At 52.7% G+C, this 20,011-nt stretch overlaps 1 protein-coding gene across 2 annotated transcripts in view; it reads right to left on the minus strand.

Annotated features, from left to right (window-relative positions):
- Window positions 1-1,418: 1,418 nt before the first annotated feature.
- The window catches only part of SMARCB1 (SWI/SNF related BAF chromatin remodeling complex subunit B1), a 29,635-nt gene continuing 11,042 nt past the window's right edge, over window positions 1,419-20,011 (minus strand). For both annotated transcript variants that reach the window (XM_073222966.1, XM_073222965.1), the window contains exons 6-9: window positions 13,326-13,492; window positions 8,750-8,940; window positions 2,166-2,297; window positions 1,419-1,750 (exon numbers count right to left, since the gene is read on the minus strand). In XM_073222966.1, the coding sequence (XP_073079067.1) occupies window positions 1,711-1,750; window positions 2,166-2,297; window positions 8,750-8,940; window positions 13,326-13,492 (530 nt within the window). In that variant the 3' untranslated portion in view covers window positions 1,419-1,710. The remainder of the gene's footprint in view (window positions 1,751-2,165; window positions 2,298-8,749; window positions 8,941-13,325; window positions 13,493-20,011) is intronic.

Here is a 20,011-nt window from a genome sequence, read left to right on the forward strand (position 1 = left end):
GTTCACCATGGAGTAGGACCTTAATTTTGTAATGAAGCCTTAAGAAACAGCAACTGGCTCTGCAGTGGGGAGGGCTGGCAGTGCTCAAAGTGAGGGCCAAGCCCCTGGGCCTGACGCACTAGCCACGGGCCGACCTGCCCAGCATTTGTTCCATGCCGCCAGCCGTGGGGCGCAGGGCTGTGTCCTGCCCCAGGGACTGAGCAAACGGCGGCAATGGAGCTCACTCATTTCCAAGGCCAGTAAGCCTGGGGTCTTCCTCTTTGTTCAGAGCCGTCCGTGAATCCCGGCTGACCCCCTGCTCTTGGGGCTCCAGCAAGTTCCACATCTGGATAAAGGGCAGGGGGCTTGCGTACAAATTCTCTGGAAGCTTTCACATCCTGGGACACATTCAGGACCCCCAAGTCCAGAGGACCAACCCCATCTCACCCTACATCCTGGCAGCTGAGCATCCCAGTCTCTCCTCAGAGAGGAGGAGCCCCTGCTCATCCTGCGGCTCAGGATGGGACTCGGGTGTCTCATGGCCTGTCATGCTCTTGGGGAGCACAGCAGCCCTGTCCTGGCAAGGAAGACTTGCCGGCCGCTGAAGGTGTCAGCCTGGTGCTGGGGGTCTGGGCTGTTCAGAAAAGCTGCTGCTGGGGGCCCTGTCCAAGCAGTGCTCACTCCGAGGTCACATGCCACCCTCAGGGACCCCACCTCCCTTCCGCAGGGACAGGACACTTCCACATTACAGAGGAGGGGCAGGTTCATCACAGGCGGGTCTCATGGCCGGGCTGCCTCCTCTGCACCACCCGCACCAGGGGCTGGCACCGGGCCAGCGTGCTGCTCCATGTGCATCACTCCTTACAGGGGACCCGAGGGAGAAGCTGGGAGGGGCCCAGGGCACCTGTACGTGTGCTGCTGGGAGGTGTGGTCAGAGAGGCGCACACCTGCCAGCAGGCCCTCAGGTACCCAGGCTGGTGACACCCCTGCAGTGCCCCCACAGGACGGGACCGCTGCAAGGGACTCCAAAGCAGCAACACTCCTGGCCAGGGGCAGCAGGACTGCCGGGAGGCAGCAGAACCCGAGGGCACCAGGCGAGCCCACAGCTGCGTCATGAAGCTGAGCAGAGGGGGCGGGGCTGTCACCTTAAGGCACCAGGGCCTCCCGCCTCTGAGTCCCCAGCCACACTTGTCACTCGTCCCTTCGATCAGGGCCCATGGGGCACAGATGGTGGGAAGCTGCACAGCCTGAGGGACAGCACGGACTGGGCTCTGACCCAGGCCCTGAGTAGCTGAGGCTGGGACCCGGTCAGCCCCTGCCTGCCCACCTGGGGCACAGGCAACCAAGGGCGAGAGGCTGGGCACACTACCCCCAGCCAGGCCCTCCTCCTGGGTCACCCCATTCTGGTTTTTATACTGCCACTTGGAAGAAACGGAACATGACCTGTAGCCTTTTATTTAAAAACTGTTGCTAGCCCTGCCTGGGGCTCCTATACAAAAACAAAATGCACCCCAAAACAAGGACTTCCTGACCAGAGACTGGGGTGGTGGGGCCGGGGGCTCAGCAAGTGGAATGTGTGCCTGGGGGGGAGGGTGACTCGGAAGGCCGCCTGCCCCGTGCACTTCTCAGGACGGCCCCCGTCTGCCCCCTGCCTCCCTCCTTGCCAGAAAATGGGGGAGAGGCGGTCCGATGTTCTGAATGCTCCGTGGGAGCCAAGCACAGATGGGCCGGTTACCAGGCCGGGGCAGTGTTGGCGAGACGCCTCATACGCCTGCAGGACAGGAAAGGGCAGGTGACCCAGGGCCAGCTTCCAGCCCTGGGTGGCTGCCCTCCCCCAGGGATCTCTAGGGCAGCCAGGGGAGTGGGCACAGGGACAGGACACAGCAGGTGGGATTCCCCAGCCCTCCCTTGGCCTCAGCCTACTGCTGCGTGGGGCCCTGAAACCGCCCGTCTCCTGCCTACGTCCCCGGGGGTCCCGAGACTTGGATCTGGTCTGTCGGACCCAACCCAAGGGCTCACTTTTGTTCCCTGCTGAGAAACCCACGCTGCGGGCGAGACTGGGACTCGTTACCCAGGAGCCTACCTCTTGGCCTCCCGGAAACCAGGTCACTGGGGGGAGAGATGATCCTGCCCCTGCCTGGAGACAGTGCCTGGGGGCAGAGCCAGCTGGGGAAACTTGGGGGTACCTCGTGTTCCTGTCCTGGTCTCGGATCTTCTTTTCCATCTCAGCATCTGTCAGGGTCTCAAGCAGCGGGCACCACTGGTCAGCGTCGCCTGTGTTGCGGATGGCGATCTCCACCGTGGGCAGGGGGTTCTCACTGGACAGCAAGGGGAGAGGAGTAACTGGCAGTTCCCAGAGCGGCAGCTGCACAGCCCCCAGAAACCACTGCCGGTGCCCCCCACCCCCCCAACACAGGAATGCCTTGGCTTTTCCTGCTTCGCCCTCCTCTGCCTCCCCTTTGGGCCCTTCCCATGCCCTGCAACGCAGAGCAGCACTCCTGACAGGTGGCGGGTGACACTGCTGTCACCTGAAGCTCAAGACAGAGCTGCTGCGGATGCCAGGACCTCTCCCAGCAACGATAGTGCTGCTCCCACGACCCCGCAGGCTTCCCTTCAAACTCTCAGTGGGCCCTCTGACCACCCGGGAGCCTCTGGTTGGCGAGACTGGGGAGGGGCCCCCACGACAGAGCAATGCGGCTGGGTCAGCAGTCATCACGGGCTGGCGGGGAGAGGAGTGTGCCCCGCGCAGCGTCCAGGGCCAGGAGCACCCATCAGGGCGACAGGACAGGGCGAGGGAGAGCCAGAGGGGAGGTTGCCCCGAGAGTCCTTGACGCCCCTCACCCAGGGCCACTGGGCCAGCCGGCCCCTCACAGTCCCACATGCTTGCCCCCGCCCAGTATACTTCACTGGCCCCACTAAGCCCCAGAGGGCTAGGCTGGCTGCTCGGGGTCTGGAACCCTCACCCCCTGACCACTCCCACCCTGGTGTCCCTTGGCGACTGCCCTGAGGGCCACCTGTGCACCCTCCTGCCAAGTGGACACAGCAGTGGTGGGGGTGGGGGACCCGGGAGCATGGGGGGGTGCGAGCACAGCTGAGCTGCTGCCGGCCTGGGCCTTGTTTCCAAGTCTGTGTGACAGGAGGCTAAAGAGGCATGGAGGCCACGTGGCCAGGAAGGCCCATGCGCCCCCCACCTTCAGGGCTGACAGCTCAGCCCTGGCCTGGTTGTTACCTCCGGGCCTCAGGGCGTGGCCCCGACTGTGATCCTCTCCCGCCTGTGTCCTGCTGCTGGTGCTCTGGCCTCACCAGGCCCCTTTCCCTCTCCTCCAGCTGGGCAGCCTGCACCCGTCCCCTGAGACACAGCACCCCCACACCAGCCCTGCCCGCGGCAGCCCTAGCAGGAGTCTGCCTGCGGCAGCCCTAGCAGGAGTCTGCCCACGGCAGCCTGGAGGGCACTGCTGGGATAGAGGAGGAGGGGCCCCTGGTCCAGCAGCAGCCTTGGTTTTGACACCTCACCTGGGAAGGGGAACAGTGGTGCTGTGAGGGATCAGCAGAGGATTTCTACTATTAAAGCAGCCAACATACGTGCACAGAGGGAGCTTCCTACGGGCTAGGGGCCGCCTATGCCCAAGGTTGCTTGAATGGCCGGCTGGAGAGGAGGGTCCACTCAGGCCTGACCACAGAGCCCCCACTCCTGACCAGCGGGCAGGCAGCAGCTGGGGGCCTGGAGTCTCGGGGACCGTGAGCACACAGGGCACGGGCCTAGCTCCCTGCAGAAGCGAGGCTACCCTCTTGCTGCTGAAACTTGGGCCTTGGGGTCTGTGGCCATGAGGCCCGGAAGTCCGAGCTTGTGCTGGTGACTCAGAGGCCAGTGGCTGCACAGCGGCAGCCCCCATCCCGTGGCACCCTGGGGCTGACCCTCTTCAGCAGTTCCTGACAGCTGTTTTCCAGCCATCATGGTGGTTTGGCAAAACAGGAACCACCCAGCCACAGACCCAAACATCATTCCTCACCTTGAGGGCGCCCAGCCGCCTTCCTCAGGAGGACAGACATGAAAGGCGCCAAGCCCACGCTGAGGGGAGCAAAACATGTTTTCCTCTTAATTAAAACAAGAGCTGCTGAGTGGGTCCAGGAGGCCCTTTGTTTACCTCTCCTTGGCTCTGGGAAGATTCCACTCCAGTGGGCTTGTTCTAAAATAAGAATTGATTGAAGCAACCCCCATAGGAGGGCTTGGAGCCAGCAGGCCTGGCTAGGGTCTGGGGGAACCCGTGGGAGGAGAGCGGCCCTGCCTCCCACCCCTCCCCAGGGGGTTCTGCTCCATGGACTCCAAGGCCCCCAGGGCCCCCAGACGTTATGCTACCCCACAGTGTCCAGGTGGGGCCACAGAGCCCAGGCAGGGGAGGGCTGTGGCTGAGGTGACAGCGACGGAGCTGAAGCCTGTGGACTTATCTTGGTGTTCATTTTCAATGTGATCAGACTTTTATGACGTCACATGATATGGCGGTCCAGCTGGGAAGCGTTACTAGGACCACTATAAATAAGAGAGCGAAGCCTACGCGCATGGCCACTCAACTGGGGGGAGGAGGAGATGAACTTGATGTCACCCTCCCGTTCAGGAGCAGGTGCCTCAGCAGGAGGGCCAAAGCTCTCTCCCCGGGGAAGGAGCAGTCCTTCCAACACGTGCTGGGACAAGACCCTGGGTGGGTGATGGTTCCTTCGTACCACACTAAAAGCACAATCAACAAAGGAAAAATAAATGGACTGGACTACATCACAACTGAAGACTTTGGTGCTTCAAGAAAATGAAAATGACAACCCACAAAAATGGGAGAAAATATTTGCAGATCATGTATTTGACAAGTGACTCATTTAGAATATATAAAGGACTCTTACAACTCCAGAACAAAAATACAAATGATAGATTATCTAAATTACCTAATTAAAATAAAATAAAATAATTTAAAAGCAGAGGACATGAACAGCCATTTTCCCAAAGGCATACAAATGGCCAATATCACATGAAAAGATACTCATCCCCGTAAGCCACTGTGGAAACACGAATCAAACCCACAGTGAGAGGTCGCTTCACCCCCACTAAGACAGCTACAAGCAGAAAGTCAGGTAACAGGTGCTGGCGACGACATGGACCAACACCGGAGCCCTCACATCACCAGTGGGGGTGTACAATGCGCAGCTACTTTGGTAATTTCCTCTGAACGCTCAGACATGACCCAGCGACCCCACCAGAGAACTGGTAATAGGCGTTCACACAAACGCTGGTGCATGGTTCCCAGCAGCAGTCTTCGTAACAGCCAAAAGGGAGACGACCCAGACGCTCGTCAGCTGCCTGGATGAATAAGATGCGGCATATCTACACAATGAGCACCATTCCGCCATGAAATGAGCATGAATGTTCTGGTTCCCTACACGGGCTTCCACATGGATGGACCCTGAAAATGTTACGCTGAGAAGCCTGCCACAAAAGGCCACATACATATATATGATTCTGTTTATATTGAATGTCGAAAACAGGCAAGTCTATAGAAAGTAGATCAGTGGTTGCCCAAGGCTGGGAGACTTGGGGGACAGGGGTGACGACAGCTAAGGGGTGTGGGGCCTCCTTTTGGGGTGAGGACAAGGTCCTAAAACTGTGATGGTCACCTAACTTCAGATATAGTAAGAACCACTGACTTGCGCACTAGGCAGGTGAATCGTGTGGCATATGAAGTCCACCTCAGTAAAGCTGCTCCCAGAACAAGCAAATCCTGCCAGCAGGTGGGCGGAGCTTCAGGAGTAACCTCTGGGGGTCATGGTCCCCAGTCCAAAATGACCCTGGGGTCTCCTAACCCTGCTGCTGCCCCGCGACACTGCCTTCCTGCTGCCAGCAGGCCCAGCCACCAGGTGCCCTGGCCCCCCGCCTGTCCCCAGACTCCTCCTGGCCACCTCACCCCAGGCTCACCCGCTGCCCGGCCCCATGCCTGTGGGCGCTACCGCTTCTCTGTCCCAGCCCGGCACAGGACTAGGCGCCGGTACCTGCTGGCTGCATCTCTCTCCGCAGGTCTTGGTCAGTGTCTGCGGCCCTCCCACTCTGCTCAGCCCAGCGCCGCCTACCCCCACCCCCCCGCCCCTAGAGCCCTGCCTCATGCTGTCATTCACTGTCCTCTTTGTTCCCACTCCGCTGGCTCTAGGACACCTAGACAGATCGCCCTGGCGCAGCTCTGTCCTCGAGGAGCTCGGGGCCCCCCAATCCACCTGCCACATGCTCACCCGCATCGGGCCTGCCTGCCTGCCCCGCTGCTGAAGGGGAGCGACCTGGCCTGTTCTCTGCCCTGGTTCCCCTAACCTGTGGGGTCTTGGTCCTGCTCCCACATGTCCTGTGACCAGCAGTTTGCCCCGCTCCACCATGGACACAACTCAATACACCATCACTAGGGAGGGCACCCCAGCCAGACACGGGGCTCAGCCTGAGGGGAGACGGACAGGACTGGCTCACCAGAATTCAGGGTGTTTCCAGAATGGGGTGGAAGGCCCAGAATTTAAAGCCCCTTTTATGGAGTCACATGACTCAGCAGTCGCCAAGCCTTGTATGTAGCAGAGACCAGGCCAGGGAACTCTGGGTACAGCTTTCTATGGGCTGAGCAGCCCCCAGCCCTGTGGCAGCTTGCAGGCAGAGAGCCAGATGACTCTCCCTGGAGTAGAGCTAAGAGGGGTCTAAGCTCCCAAGGGATGGTGTGGCACCCCAGCAAGATGACAGGTCAAGGTCAGGAGACTCAAATCCCAGCCCCTGCACAATGAAGCCCGTGGAGCCAGCCTCCAGCCCTAAGCTCTCGCTACAGCTCTCCCACAGCTGCCCAGGCCAGACCAGCACACACCACGGCCAGGCCCAGCATGGAGAGCTCACGAGGCTGGGTCGGCTGGGAGGACACAAGCAGCCCTTCCGATGCCCCCCACAGCCCAGGCGGGCCGTAGCCATCCCGCCTGGCTGGCCAGGGCTGCTGGGGAGCGTCCCCCGTGGGACGGCACTGCCTTCAATCCCAGTGATTTGAAGCCTGCCCACGCAGCACGAGAGACAGTGGCAGGGACAGAGGTCTGTGCTGCTCGGGCCACACAGCTGGAATTGGTTAATTGGCTTGAGCTAAGAGGGCTCCATCTATAAGCCCTGACCTGCGACCACCAGGGCTGCCAACGCAGGTCTGCTCAGCAGCACCTGGCACTCTGCCAACAGTCCCAAGCTCAACACAGGCGTTAGGCAGGTAACTGGGGTCAGCTGGGGGTCAGAGGAGGAGGAATGGGCCACAGGTGTCAACACCCTCAGGGTGTTGCACTCCCCACCCCAACCCCAGCCTCGCATCTGCCAGTCAGAACACTGTTCTGACTCAACTGGCTTCTAGGTGATAAGGCACTGGTGTCAATGTCACTCCTAGGACCTGCATAACGTCCCTGCCTCAGGGTCAGCTCTGGGAAGCCAGGCCACCCCAGACGCCTTGGGCCTGACAGCTGGAGCGCAGAGTGACTGCCACACCTCCAGCAGGCCTCCCCCAGGACATGGGAGCCACGGGCCAGACACCAGCTCCCTGGCTTGCCCAGGCCTCTCCTCTGGGCTCCGACCCCCTCTGTGAGGCAGGACCACCCAGGGCAGGGCTGCTGGAGGGACCTAGGAGGTGACAGACACATGGTCTCAGACCAACGGGGGCTGAGCGGTTTCCCAGACTCGGAACCTGGGCCCCGTGGGTGAGCAGCCATTCCTTCTCTCTTGCTCATGTTTACAGGAAGCCAAAGGAAAGCTGCCTCTTGAGATTTCTGGGAGAATCAGCTGAGATACAAACATACTCCCGCGCTAGTAACTGACCTATCTTTGCAAAAAGACCTTTGTACTTCTCCTCAAGCGCCATTCTAAGCTGCAGTCCCTAAAAAATGACCACCAAATGAGGACGATGACAGTTCGATGAGCAGAATAAACCCTTACATCCTGTTTGGCTGCGGACATTTGGCACTCCCCACCCCCCACACCCGCTCAGCCTGGAAAAGGAGCTTGGGGGACAGGGCTGGATGTGACAGAACAGTCTGGAGGCCAGAAAGCTCTGCTATCAGCTGACGATCACCGTGTCTTACCTCCTGCCAGGCCCGTACGTCACACCGCGGGGCCACTGCCTGCAGGAAGGCATGTCTCTCTCTGGAGAAGCCCCTGCTGGCCCCCGCCCCAGTACACAGGACAGGGGACGGAATGTCTACAGTTCTGTTTACGCTTCCACCTTTGCAGGCAGCCTGAACATGACTCTTTATCTTCCACAGCACCCAGTGAGGTCCCGGCAATGTCTCACTGAATGACCACAACATGCAGGTCAAAAACGGCTGCCAGAGGATCCCCTGGCGCCTGCGAGCCGGGGAGGGCTGTGCAGGGCAGCCCTTGTCGGAGACAGAATGCACATCTGCCAGATGACGAGCCTGGTGGGGGTGACCCTGACGGAGGGCCCACTCTGGGCAGAGTGGGGAGAGCAGGAGGCCCGTGAAGGCCTGGAGGATGGAGGGGCAGATGCACCGCCTCCTTAGATCCGCCCCCTGCCCCCCGACGCAACGGGGATGGAGCTCACTGCTAAGACCCAGGAGGCAGGATGAGCCGACACAGGGCAGGGGAGCTGGCTGGGGCCGCCTGCAGCCAGACTGTACTGCGATGCTCCAGAGAGTCCCAAAGGTATCACCACACACAGGGAGAAGTCTTTCCCCCAAAACGGGCTTGTGGAGGAGAGAGGGAGGGACGCGTCCGGAATCCCACCTGAAGGCGTAGGTCTTCTGATGCCAGCTCAGCTGTCCCCGAATGCTGTAGGCGATGGTGGTGACAAACTCCCCGCCCAGCCCCAGCTCCGAGCACAGTTTCAGGGCAAACTTCTCCGGTGAGTTCTCCTTCTCTGACATGTCCCACTCAAACTGGTCCACCAGCGAGATGTTCCCCACGTGGATGTTCAGCTGGGCCAGAACCAAAAGCATGAGTTAGAGCAGTCAGAACCGCACGCAGCCCGGGCGGCCTTGACCGGGTGACGCACTGCCTCTGGAGCCGCCAGGCCGGGCTGGGCCCTGCCCATGACTTACCAGCTGAGAACCAGGGCTGGCCCTGTTCTTCCGGCCACAGTGCCCCACCCTGAAAGCGGGGCTGACCTTACCAACCTCCGAGGCTGCCGTGAGGGGCTCTGGCTCAGGGCCCCGCACAGTCCCTCCGGGGGAAGACCCTGAGCGGCCCTGGGGCCCAAGTCCCACCTCACTCCATTCTCCTCCCCTGCTGCCCATACTCGCTGTTCTTTTCTGCCCTTTTCTGTCCCTGCTGTTCTTGATCTTTATGACATGACTACACCAGCTGGGCAGGACTCGACTCCAGTGTCACCCATCAGACGCTGCCCCTGAGCCCACACCTGAGCCCAAGTCTGCCCCATCACTGTTCTCTTTATGGAGCCAGCTTGCCCCACTCTGAAATCATCTTACTAGTGAGTACATCCTCCGACGCTCACCCCACTTTTAACAGCCTGCAAAACACAGGCAAAGCCTAGGAGGGAAGCAGAGGCCCATGCCTGGCTCCTCCCACCTCGTTCCCAGCAGACATCCTGCGGACGTGCAACCTGCAGGTGGAAGCAGGTCCAGGCCCTGTGCTGCAGCCCCCAGACCAAGACAGAGCATAGCCTGTACCACGGGGGCCACCCACATAGGCCTGCCCCCAAACCACCATCCTTCCTTCCCGCCCCACAGATGAGCTGGCATCACTGCATCACACAGGAAGGGCTCTTCAGGGCCCCTCCATGTTCAACAGCATCACGTCCACAAGTATCCCCCCGTGCTGCGTGGGGCTGGGAGCAGCCCTCACTGCTATCCGGTAACCGGCAGGCGAGCAGGCCACAGCGCACCTGCCCACACGCCCTCCCTGGGTGCTCAGCTCGCCTTTCAAGGCAAACATCAAGCCACTGCTCAGGGCCCGGCTCACCAAGGTACTTTCCGCCTTCTGAGAAACATGGGACCCCACTCCCTGACCCCACTCCTCCAGGCTCTGCACACCACTTCCCACTCACTGCGGGTGAGAGCCCAGTCCTTCCTCCTCTCCATGTTCAGCCCACGCTGGGCGACCAATGGGGGTGTGCAGAATGGGCTCAGAAGAGCCACCCGAGCCCTAGCAGGAACTGAATACCCAGTGAACCACGACGGCACACAGGGACCAGAAAGGACATGAAGCAGCAGGCAGCCCACAGAAACAACCAAACAGGACCAAACAGGACCAGGGCTGTGGTGACTCACACCCAGCAAGCCATGCCCGGGGTGCCACACCGTCAGCCCGCTAGGCCACTAGAGGCACCACATGGACTGCACCGCCTGTCCCCTGCCCGCTGGTCATTAACAGTAAACGCCCGCTTGCATTTACTACAAATTAGATTGCCTGCCTGCCAAGGAGAGCAACAAGGGAACGCAATGGCAGGCGAGACAGACAAGTCGCTTCATGGGATGCAGTTCCCCTGGGAGGAGAGCCACAATCCCGTTAAATCAGTGAATGCCTGATGTATCATGTGGGGCCGAATGCTAAGGAAGAAAAGGAGGGGAGGGGAGGAAGTTCAGGGTCAGCAGTCCGAAGGCCTCCTGGCAGCCATGACACTGAAGGAAGCACGGAATGGGCTGACACGGCAGGCCCTGTGGCTCCTCGGGCGAGTCCCAGGCAGAGCACGGCCTGCAGCCCCCTGAAAGGCCCCGCTTTCCACCGAGGAACCCTGGAAAGTTTATGCAGTGCTGTGAGCAGAAGCAACACGGGCCGCCACTGAGGCTCAGCCGTCTGGCAGCGGGAATGGCGAGGTGGTAGGAGCGGCTGGACTCCAGGGGGGCTCACAGGGACGAGGCAGGCTGGGATTTGAGTAGGTCGGCAGCACTGGGGCCAGGCTCCATCCATATCACCCTACATACCTTTCTGCTTCCCAGCAAGGGCCTTGCCAGCACCCTGGAGCCTGACAGGTCGACTCGTGGAAGCGCCAAACTCCCAGCCCCCTGGATCTGAGCCAAGCCAGCGTGAGCCAGACGCCCTGGTAATGGCAGCCGGGCCTGGGCTTTGGGCCCAGCATCGCCAAGAACACCTCTAAGTGGCCGTTTCATAAAGGCTGTGCTCTGTGAAGAGACACAGACCTCACGCGCCATTGTACTGGAGGTTCCTGTCCTCTGCCGTGCACGCTCCAGGAGCCAAAGACGAACACCCCCCCAGAAGCACCGAGCTTGTCTTAAGTCCCAGTTACACATGGGAAGCCTTAGGTCTGCTCTTCAGTTTCCTGACCTATAAGCTGGGACGCTGTCCCCTAGGTCACAGCACCATGAAGCCTCTGGCCCAGCAAACCCAGCACTGTTTCCCAGCAGCAGGGCGCCCCTGAGCCAGCGGTGTCTGACCCAGCACCAGCGAGCCCTCATGCCCGCAGCCAGGCAGGAAACGCAACCTGCCTGGGGACAGTCTCTCCCCACAGCCAATGCCATCCCACGGGTGGGGTTACAGGTGGGTTGGAGGGCTTGGAGGGGCACCACAGCTGCCAGCTGGCCAGTCACCAAGAAAGCCTCTGGTTGGGGGAGCAGGTGGCAGCCCCAGGTAGATTTTCAACTGGCTGACACTCTTCTCTGTGGCTGCTGACTACAAGCTCCGTCAGGATAACAGCAACAAAAAAGGCACTCAGTCCTGAGAAAAAGGTCAGGGAAGCCTGTTTGTCAGACTGGTGAGGACCCTTCCTATGGCCGACCCTGGCCACCTGGAACCGCGTGCTTGGGTGTGGCTAACCTCACGAGGCTGCGTTCCCTCCACGGTCACAGGGAGAAGATGCAGCACAGAGCAGAGTGTTCGGGGCCACCCTCCAGAGGTGACAGGCTGCACAGGCACAGCTCGGGCTCCTGCTGCCGCACCCTCCCACCCCCCGTTTCTACCCCATGATGTCCTCCTTCTCAACCGTGCCCTTTTTCTGCTAGTCAGGTTAAGAAATCTAAATTATTAGTTGTTGCAAATGAAATTAACTAGTAAGAGGATTCAATCAGTAATCAAAAAATCTCCCCACAAAGAAAACTGCAGGACCTAATGGCTTCACTGGTGAATTCTACCAAACATTGAAAGAAGAACTAATACCAATCCTCAAATTCTGCCAAAAAACTGAAGAGGAAGTAACATTTCACAACTCACTGTCCTGACACCAAAACCAGATACTACAAGAAAGGAAAACTATACACCAATATCATTTATGAAAAATGACGCAAAAATCCTCAACAAAATACTAGCAAACCAAATTTAGCAGCATATTATAAAGTATTACACACCATGACCAAGTGGGATTTATTCTGGCAATGCATCATGGTTCCAGCAAAAAACTCATCGGTGTCACACATACGGAACGAAGGACAAAACCACATGATCATCTCAGCTGATGCAGAAAAAGCATTTGGCAGAACTCAGTGCCCTTTCATGATAGAAACACTCAGTAAACTAGGAACAGAAAGAAACTCTACTCCAACATCATAAAACCCATGTACAAAAAACCTACAGCAAATACACTTAACAGTGAGAGACTGGAAGTGTTTCCTCTAAGATCAGGAACTCGCCAAGAATACCTGTTCTTGACACTTCTATTCAACATGGTATTAAAATTTCTTGCAATTAGGCATGAAAAATAAATAAAGGCCATGCAAATCGGAAAGAAAGAAGCCGTATCTGTTCACGGATGATATGCTCTTTCATGTAAATTCTAATGATTATGTAAAATAACTACTAGAATAAGCAAATTCAGCAAAGTAGAAGGATACAAAGTCAACAGAACAAAACTCAGCCTCATGTCTACACGCTAACAATGCACAATCTGACAAGGAAATCAGGAAAACAATTCCATTCACAATAGCATCAAAAAGAATACAATACCTAGAAATCAACCAAGTTGGTGAAAGACTTGTACAATAAAAACTATAAAACACTGCTCAAAGAAATTAAAGAAAGCATAATACAGCAGATGGGGCAGCGTCTCCTCCCAGAACCGTCGGGGATGCTCGGCCCAGCCAGCCCACAGGGAGAGTGTGGCACTGCTGCTCAGGGCTCCCCCACTCTGCCCTCTGGCTGGCTGCATCGCTTCGTACCACCTAGGCTCTGCTCAGTGCCTGGCAGTGCCACAGTGGCACCCCTGAATGTGATACCTTACTCCAGGAAGTCAGCCCACACCCTCTGCGGGTGAAAAAAGCCGTGCGCTACCTGGAAGACGGCTTTCTGGAAGGCCCGCCCCAGAGCACAGACCCCAAAAGACACGCTTCTGCCAAGGCCTTCGGCGGCCTGTGACGCCCAAGACAAGGAAGGTGTAGAGTGAACAGCTGCCTACTTTGATGATGACACGCTGATCTGACTGGTCCTCCAGAATGCTGTCCGTGGGGTAGGACTCGATCTGCTGTCTGATGGCGGAGGCAATGGCTGGCACAAACGTCAGTGGGTTCAAATCCAGGTCGTCACAGAGGATTTCCGAAAACATCTCAGGGGTCATCAGTTTCTCTAAAATCAGGAGAGAGGACGGACTGCCGACAGATTGCAGGAACTAATCTCACTATGTTCGGCCTCCCCCAACCCCATCTTCCTCTGCTGAGCCTCTTGGATGAAGTTGAGGATAACAACAAGGGAACTGAGGGTGGCCCTCCCAGACATGGGGTGGGGGGAGCACAGGATGAGGACACACACCTTGTCCTCCAGGCCTGCCAACACCTCGATCTTAAACTTCCAGCCTCCAGAGCTGGGAGGAAATAGATTTCTGCTGTTTAAGCCACCCAGTCTGTGGTACTTAGTTCCCCGACCTTGAGAGCTCAGGCAAACTAAGGCAGGTTCCATCCAGACGGGCCACTTTGAGGGCAGTGACCCACTGGGGGACCGGGACAGGCACACAACCGCCTGCCACTTCCTCACCAGGAGGAAAATCCCTCAGAGATCCTATCAGGCTGCTTGTGGCTTTTTATAGACCTTCCCTCAGTCTCTGACTCTGGGCAGCACCAAAATTTTTACTCTCAACAAGGTGATAGATGTGAGGATCTGTGTTGACTTGAAGGGACCATCTGTGACCAACCAGACTATAGCAAGACCCCATGTGGTCAAATGTTTTCTCCCCATTATGCCCTGATCCCTTAACCCAAACCTCAGTGACCATGTGCCCCTCTTCAATGAACCACAGACAAGGGAAAACCAAGGATAAATTCCCCCAACAGCATATGGCATGATTCTGTCACCAAGAACCAAGTCTGCTCAATAGACCAATGACCCCACTATTTCCTCACCAGCCCAGAAGGGCTTCAGATCAGCCGCCCTGGCAGCACCTCCAGGAAAGATCACGGACACTTGTTGATGACCAGTAGGTAATTCATACTGCAGGCAGGCGCAGTTTAGTTTGGAGACTGTGGCCTGAGGCCAGCGTGCTCAGGCAAAGCACCCTACGCATACACTGTCCAGAGCACTTTAAAAGTTAACCTTTTCAATTCGAGTTAATTGCAGATTAACAGGCAATCTTGATTACTGTGGCAATATAGTAAGCTTTGAGATTGGGGAGACTGATTCCCCCGACTTTGTTCTTTGTTTCCTTAACTATTGTAGTTACTTTGTCTTTCTATATAAATTTTAGAGTAATTTTGGCTATATTTAAAAAAAAAAATCTTGCTGGGACTTTAATTGGAATTGCATTAAATTTGCATATCAAGAGTATTCTGGAGTCTGCTAATCCATGAACATGTCTGTCCATTTATTTAGATCTTCTTTAACTACTTTCATCCATGTTTTGTAGTTTTCAGCATACAAGTCCTATACATATTTGTTAGACTTACACTTAAAGTATTCCTTTTTTAAAGTGATTACAAATAGTAATGTGTTTTTGAGTGTTCAAATGTTCACTGATAGTATATAGAACCACAACTGATTTTTGAATGTTTATCTTGTATCCTGTGACCTTGTTGAACTTAGTCAATTGTTCTACCAGCTTTTTTTTATAGTTCTCTTGGGATTTTCTATGTAGACCATCATGTCATCTATAAATAGTGATAGTTTTAGTTCTTTCTGTTCTATGTATCTTTCATTTCATTTTCTTGCCTTATTTCCCTTGCTAGTACTTCCAGCAGTATGTTGAAGACGGGTGATGAGGGCAGACATCCTTCACTGTCCCTGATCATAAAGAGAAAGCACCCAACCTTTCACCATAAATATAATGTTAGCTATAAAGAATTTTACAGATGCTCTTTTATTAAGTTAAAGTAGTTTTTCTCTATTCTTATTTTTCTGAAAGTTTTTAAAATCAAGAATGGGCATTTAATTTTGTTAAAAGCTTTCTCAGCATTGATATGACTGTGTGCTATTTTTTCTTTAGTTTGTTAATTGGTAGATTATGCTAGCTCATTTTCAAATATTGAACCAGCCATGTATCCCTAGAATAAACCCCATTTGAGTCATGGTGAATAATTATTTTTATATACTGATGAATTCTGTGGGTCAATATTTTGTTAAGGATTTATGAGTCTACAATCATTAGAGATATTATAGGTCTAATGGTTTACTTTTTTTGTACTGTTTTTTGCTTTGGTATCAAGGTAATACTAGCTTTATAAAATGAATTGGTAAGTGTTCCTTCTATTTTCTGGAAGAGATTATATAGAATTTGTGTTAATTATTCTTTAAATGTTTGGTAGAATTCTCCAGAGAAACCATCTGGGCCTGGAGATTTGTTTTTTGGAAGGTTTTAAATTATGAATCATGCTTCCTTAATAGTTACAAGGCAGTTTAAATAATCCATTTGATATTGAGTGGTGGTAGCTTGTGTTTTACAAGGAACTCCTCCGTTCTGTCTAATTTGTTACATTTATATGAGTAGAGTTGTTTATACTTCTCCCTTTTGATAGCTGCAGGGTCTGTAGTGATAGCCCATTTCAATTCCTGAATTTGGTAATTTACGTTTCTCTCTTGTCTTGTTAGAGGTTTGTCAATTTTCCTGATATTTACTTATCTTTTCAAAGTATCAGCTATGTTTTATCAATTTTCTCTATTGTTTGTTTTCAGTTTCATTGATTTTTGTTCTCTTTATTAAGTCCTGCCTTCAGCTTGCTTTGGTTTCATTTGGTCTTACTTTTATTGATTCTCAAGGTGGAAGCTTAGTTTATTGACACTTTCCCCTTTTCCAATGTATACATTAGTGCTATAAATTACCCTGTTGGCACTACTTCAGGAATATCCTACAAATTCTGATATATTGTATTTTCATTCAGATCCATGTACATATTTTTTATTTCCCTTTAGGTTTCCTCTTTGAACCACGAATAATTCAGAACTGTTATTTTAGTCTGCAAGTGTTTGAATCCATGTTGGTTGGAGAACATATACTATATAATTTCAATTCTTTTAAATTTGTTGAGTTTGTATTATGACTCATGATATAGTTTATATGGTTTAAGTTCCATAGACTTAAAAAGAATGTGTATTTTACTGTGTTGGGTGCAGTGTTCTACAAATGCCAGTCAGATTTTGTTCAGTGTTACTGGGTCCTTTTATCACCTTGCTCATTTTCTGTCTCATTCTATCAGTTGAGAGAGGGCTATCAAAGTCTCCAATATCACTGTGGGTTTGTCTATTTCTCCTTTTAGTTCATCAGGTTTTGCTTCACGTCATTTCCCAGTTATGTTGTTTAGTGCATAAACATTCCGGACTGCTATGTCCCCATGGTGGGCTGACCCTTTTTTCATTATTTAATGTCCCTCTCTCTCGCTGGTAATTTTCTTTGCTCTTAAGTCTGTTTCATCTAATACTAATATATTGCCATTCTTGCTGTTTGCATGATATATTTTTCTATATTTTTACTTGTTAACCTACCTGTATCATTGTTTTTGAAATGAGTTTCACATAGATTACAAATCTGGGTCATTTAAAAAACCCACTCTACCAATCCCTGTTTTTTTTTAACTGGTGATTACTGACAATATTAGGGTTTATGCTCGCCTTTTTTGTTTTGTTTTGTTCTCGGTTTTCTTTTTCTGTCTTCCTGTGTGTTGCTTGAACATTTTTTAAGATTCCATTTTAATTTACCTAGAGCTATTTTTGAGAAACTCTCTTTGTATAGTATTTTTAAATGGCCCTCTCTGTATTATGTTATTATCAGTTTACTGATTTCCTCATTTTACCAATTCAAGTGAAATAAATCTTACCTTTCTTTACATCCCTTTACCCTCCCCCATTTACAATATAGTCTTAAATGAGTTCCTCACATACATTTAGAACCACATCAGACTGTCATGTTTGTTTCAACTGTTCAACATAATTTAGAAAAGAGAAGGAAAGCATATTGTATCAACTCATATTTTTGCATATCATGTTCTTCCTTCCTTCCTGACGTTCCAAAGTTTCTTCTTTTATCATTTCCCTTCATTTAGCCATTCTTTTAGATCACGTCAACAGGTCATAGTTTCTCTTCTGAGAAGGATTTTCCCTCTTCATTACTGAAGAATATTTATTTTCACTGGCGGTAGGATTCAGGATTGGCAGTTCTTTTCTTTCAGTGCTTGAAGCCCACTGTGCATTTTTTCTTGCCTCCAGGGTTTCTGATGAGAAATCTGCTGTCATCCGAAGTCTTTCCCTGAAGGTAAGGTGTCACCTTTCTCTGACTGCTCTCAAGACTTTTTCTTTGTGTTTAGTTTTCAGAAGTGTAATTATGATATGTCTTGGTGTAGATTTCTTTGGGTTTATCCTGTTGGGGTTCACCCAGCTTCTTGAATCTCTCATTTGGTGTTTTCCAGCATCCAAAGTGAGCATGTGGACACAAATCTCCAGCACATCTCCTGTAGCCATGCCCTGCACAGTAAGCCCTCAGGACCCTGATCACTCCTGGCCTGCGTGCAGGAGCAGACTCCATACCTGTCCCTGAGGCAGCTCACGGCCCAGCCCTGGAATTCCCTCTTCCCACTTTAGGACCAAGCTGGCATCCATACAGGCACGTGTAGGCCGACGGTTGAGCCAGAAGATGCCATGCTTCACCCACAGCTCGGATAAGCCCCTTTCACATCCTTCTCAGGAAGATGACCTGAACTCACCGTTACCTAAAGCCTGCCAAAAACCTGCTGAAGACAAACCCTGGGTATGAAGGACAGTCTGAAGACATGGAGCTCATCTGTGCTGCTCAGCTAGTGCCGGGCCACATTTTTAATCCCTCTGTGGTAAAGACTCTTATGTCAACTTTAAGGTTACTTGAAATTTCAAAGTAAATTAGGTATGATTGGCAAAATACCCCCAGCAAATCAAGTGTAATTCTGAATACGCAAAGCCTCCTAACCACCAACTAAGAATCACAGGACTTAGACACACTAAATACCACTATGGGCTGAGGAAGAGTTTGCGAACAAAATTATTTTGGTTCTCCAAGTGTTTGTATGAAATTACACGTAGTGGGATATGGTATGTTACATGAGGACTCCTATGAGGCACAGCCTGAAGAGACTCACAGGGGAATTCCTGGGCAGATGCTGGTCTTCATTACATTATACTGTACCCTCTTCATAAGGGCTGTAAGAAAAGGGTCTCTTGGATTGATGTATTACGTGTGATTCTACTTTTTCTGAGCCACTGGCTGCTGCTCATCTTGACCACACTGAGAACTACAGACTGATCCTCACACCTGCCTCTGCGTGGTTCTACAAGGCCGAGGGCCAGGCCCTTCCTCTGGATTTTGAGTATGAACCAGAGCACTGGCTTCAGTTTACATCTCCTTGTCTCACTTCCCCCCTTATCTGGGTTTTCCTAACCACTCCTTTTCCATTTGCTTCATTCTTTTGCACCGAGTGTCCTTATCCCTCTGCAACAGGGTCAGGGTATAAATAATAAAAGGAGCTTTCCATACATTGTTGAAAGAAAAGTAGTTTAAGATATCATAGCATCCTAAGAATCATAGGACTTAGACACACTAAATACCACTATGGGCTGAGGAAGAGTTTGTGTACATGAACAACTCAGATCCTACACTGGGCCAGGTTCTATGTTAGATGCTCTAAAAGCAGCAATAAAATACAAGATCCCACAGGGAAGACCATGTAGCTCAGAGGAGATGAACAGGGACTCTGTGGCATCTTACTACACTGACAGTGACTGCAGTGGGGCATGGCGGGGACTCGATAATAAGGGTGAATGTATAAACACATCGTTTTTCTTATGAAACCTTCATAAGAATGTATATCAATGATACCTTAACAAAGAAAAAAATGAGGAGCAAGGGAAAGCCTTGGTCCACCCTGCAAAAAATAAATAAATAAAATAAAAAACAAGATCCTTGACCTCAAAGGGTTGAAATGGAGGAGAGAGATGAACAAATAACTACTGTGTAGAACATCTGAGGTAAGTGGGGAATGGTACTGATGGGTAGCACTGGCAGTGGCCTGGCACCCACGAGCTGCTGTCCTGTCCCTGCCCTGGGGCGCCAAAAGTGCACTGCACCTGCCCCGTTGTCTGTACTCAAGGCAACCTCCAGGACCCCTCACTGACGTTCCCCCTCGGCCTCATCATCCCCTTGCCAACATCCTCTCTCACCAGCTAGCCTGTGAGCTCTGGAGGGCAGGCACCCCATCTCTCAAGCCTCGTTCCCGGGGCTGGCCTCTGACCTGGCACACCAAGTGCCAGGGGGACGACCAAAGGCAGCAGCCTCATCCTTCCAGAAAGCTCAGGGCAGCTGTATTCTCAACAACCGCACACATTCTTCCCTGAGGAAATCTCCTGACAGACAAATGCAAGTAATTACATTACCTGCTATGGAAACATCTAATAGCGGGGGTAGTTTTAGCAAAATGAGGCACCACAGCTCAACAGAAAATTCCATGGCAATTACGAAGACCAAAAAAACCAGGAAGATACTTATAAGCGAAAAAAATGAAATTATACTTGCACTGTAATTTGACTCTTCAGTTTGCACGTGGAAGTGACTGGCAGGGAGCATGCAAAACTGGAACATAATCATTATTAGGGTGATGGGATTCTGGTGATTCCTAACTTTATTCATTAAAAATTATTCTC

The sequence above is a fragment of the Manis javanica genome, chromosome 15, assembly GCF_040802235.1.
Source record: "Manis javanica isolate MJ-LG chromosome 15, MJ_LKY, whole genome shotgun sequence".
Lineage (NCBI taxonomy): Eukaryota > Metazoa > Chordata > Mammalia > Pholidota > Manidae > Manis > Manis javanica.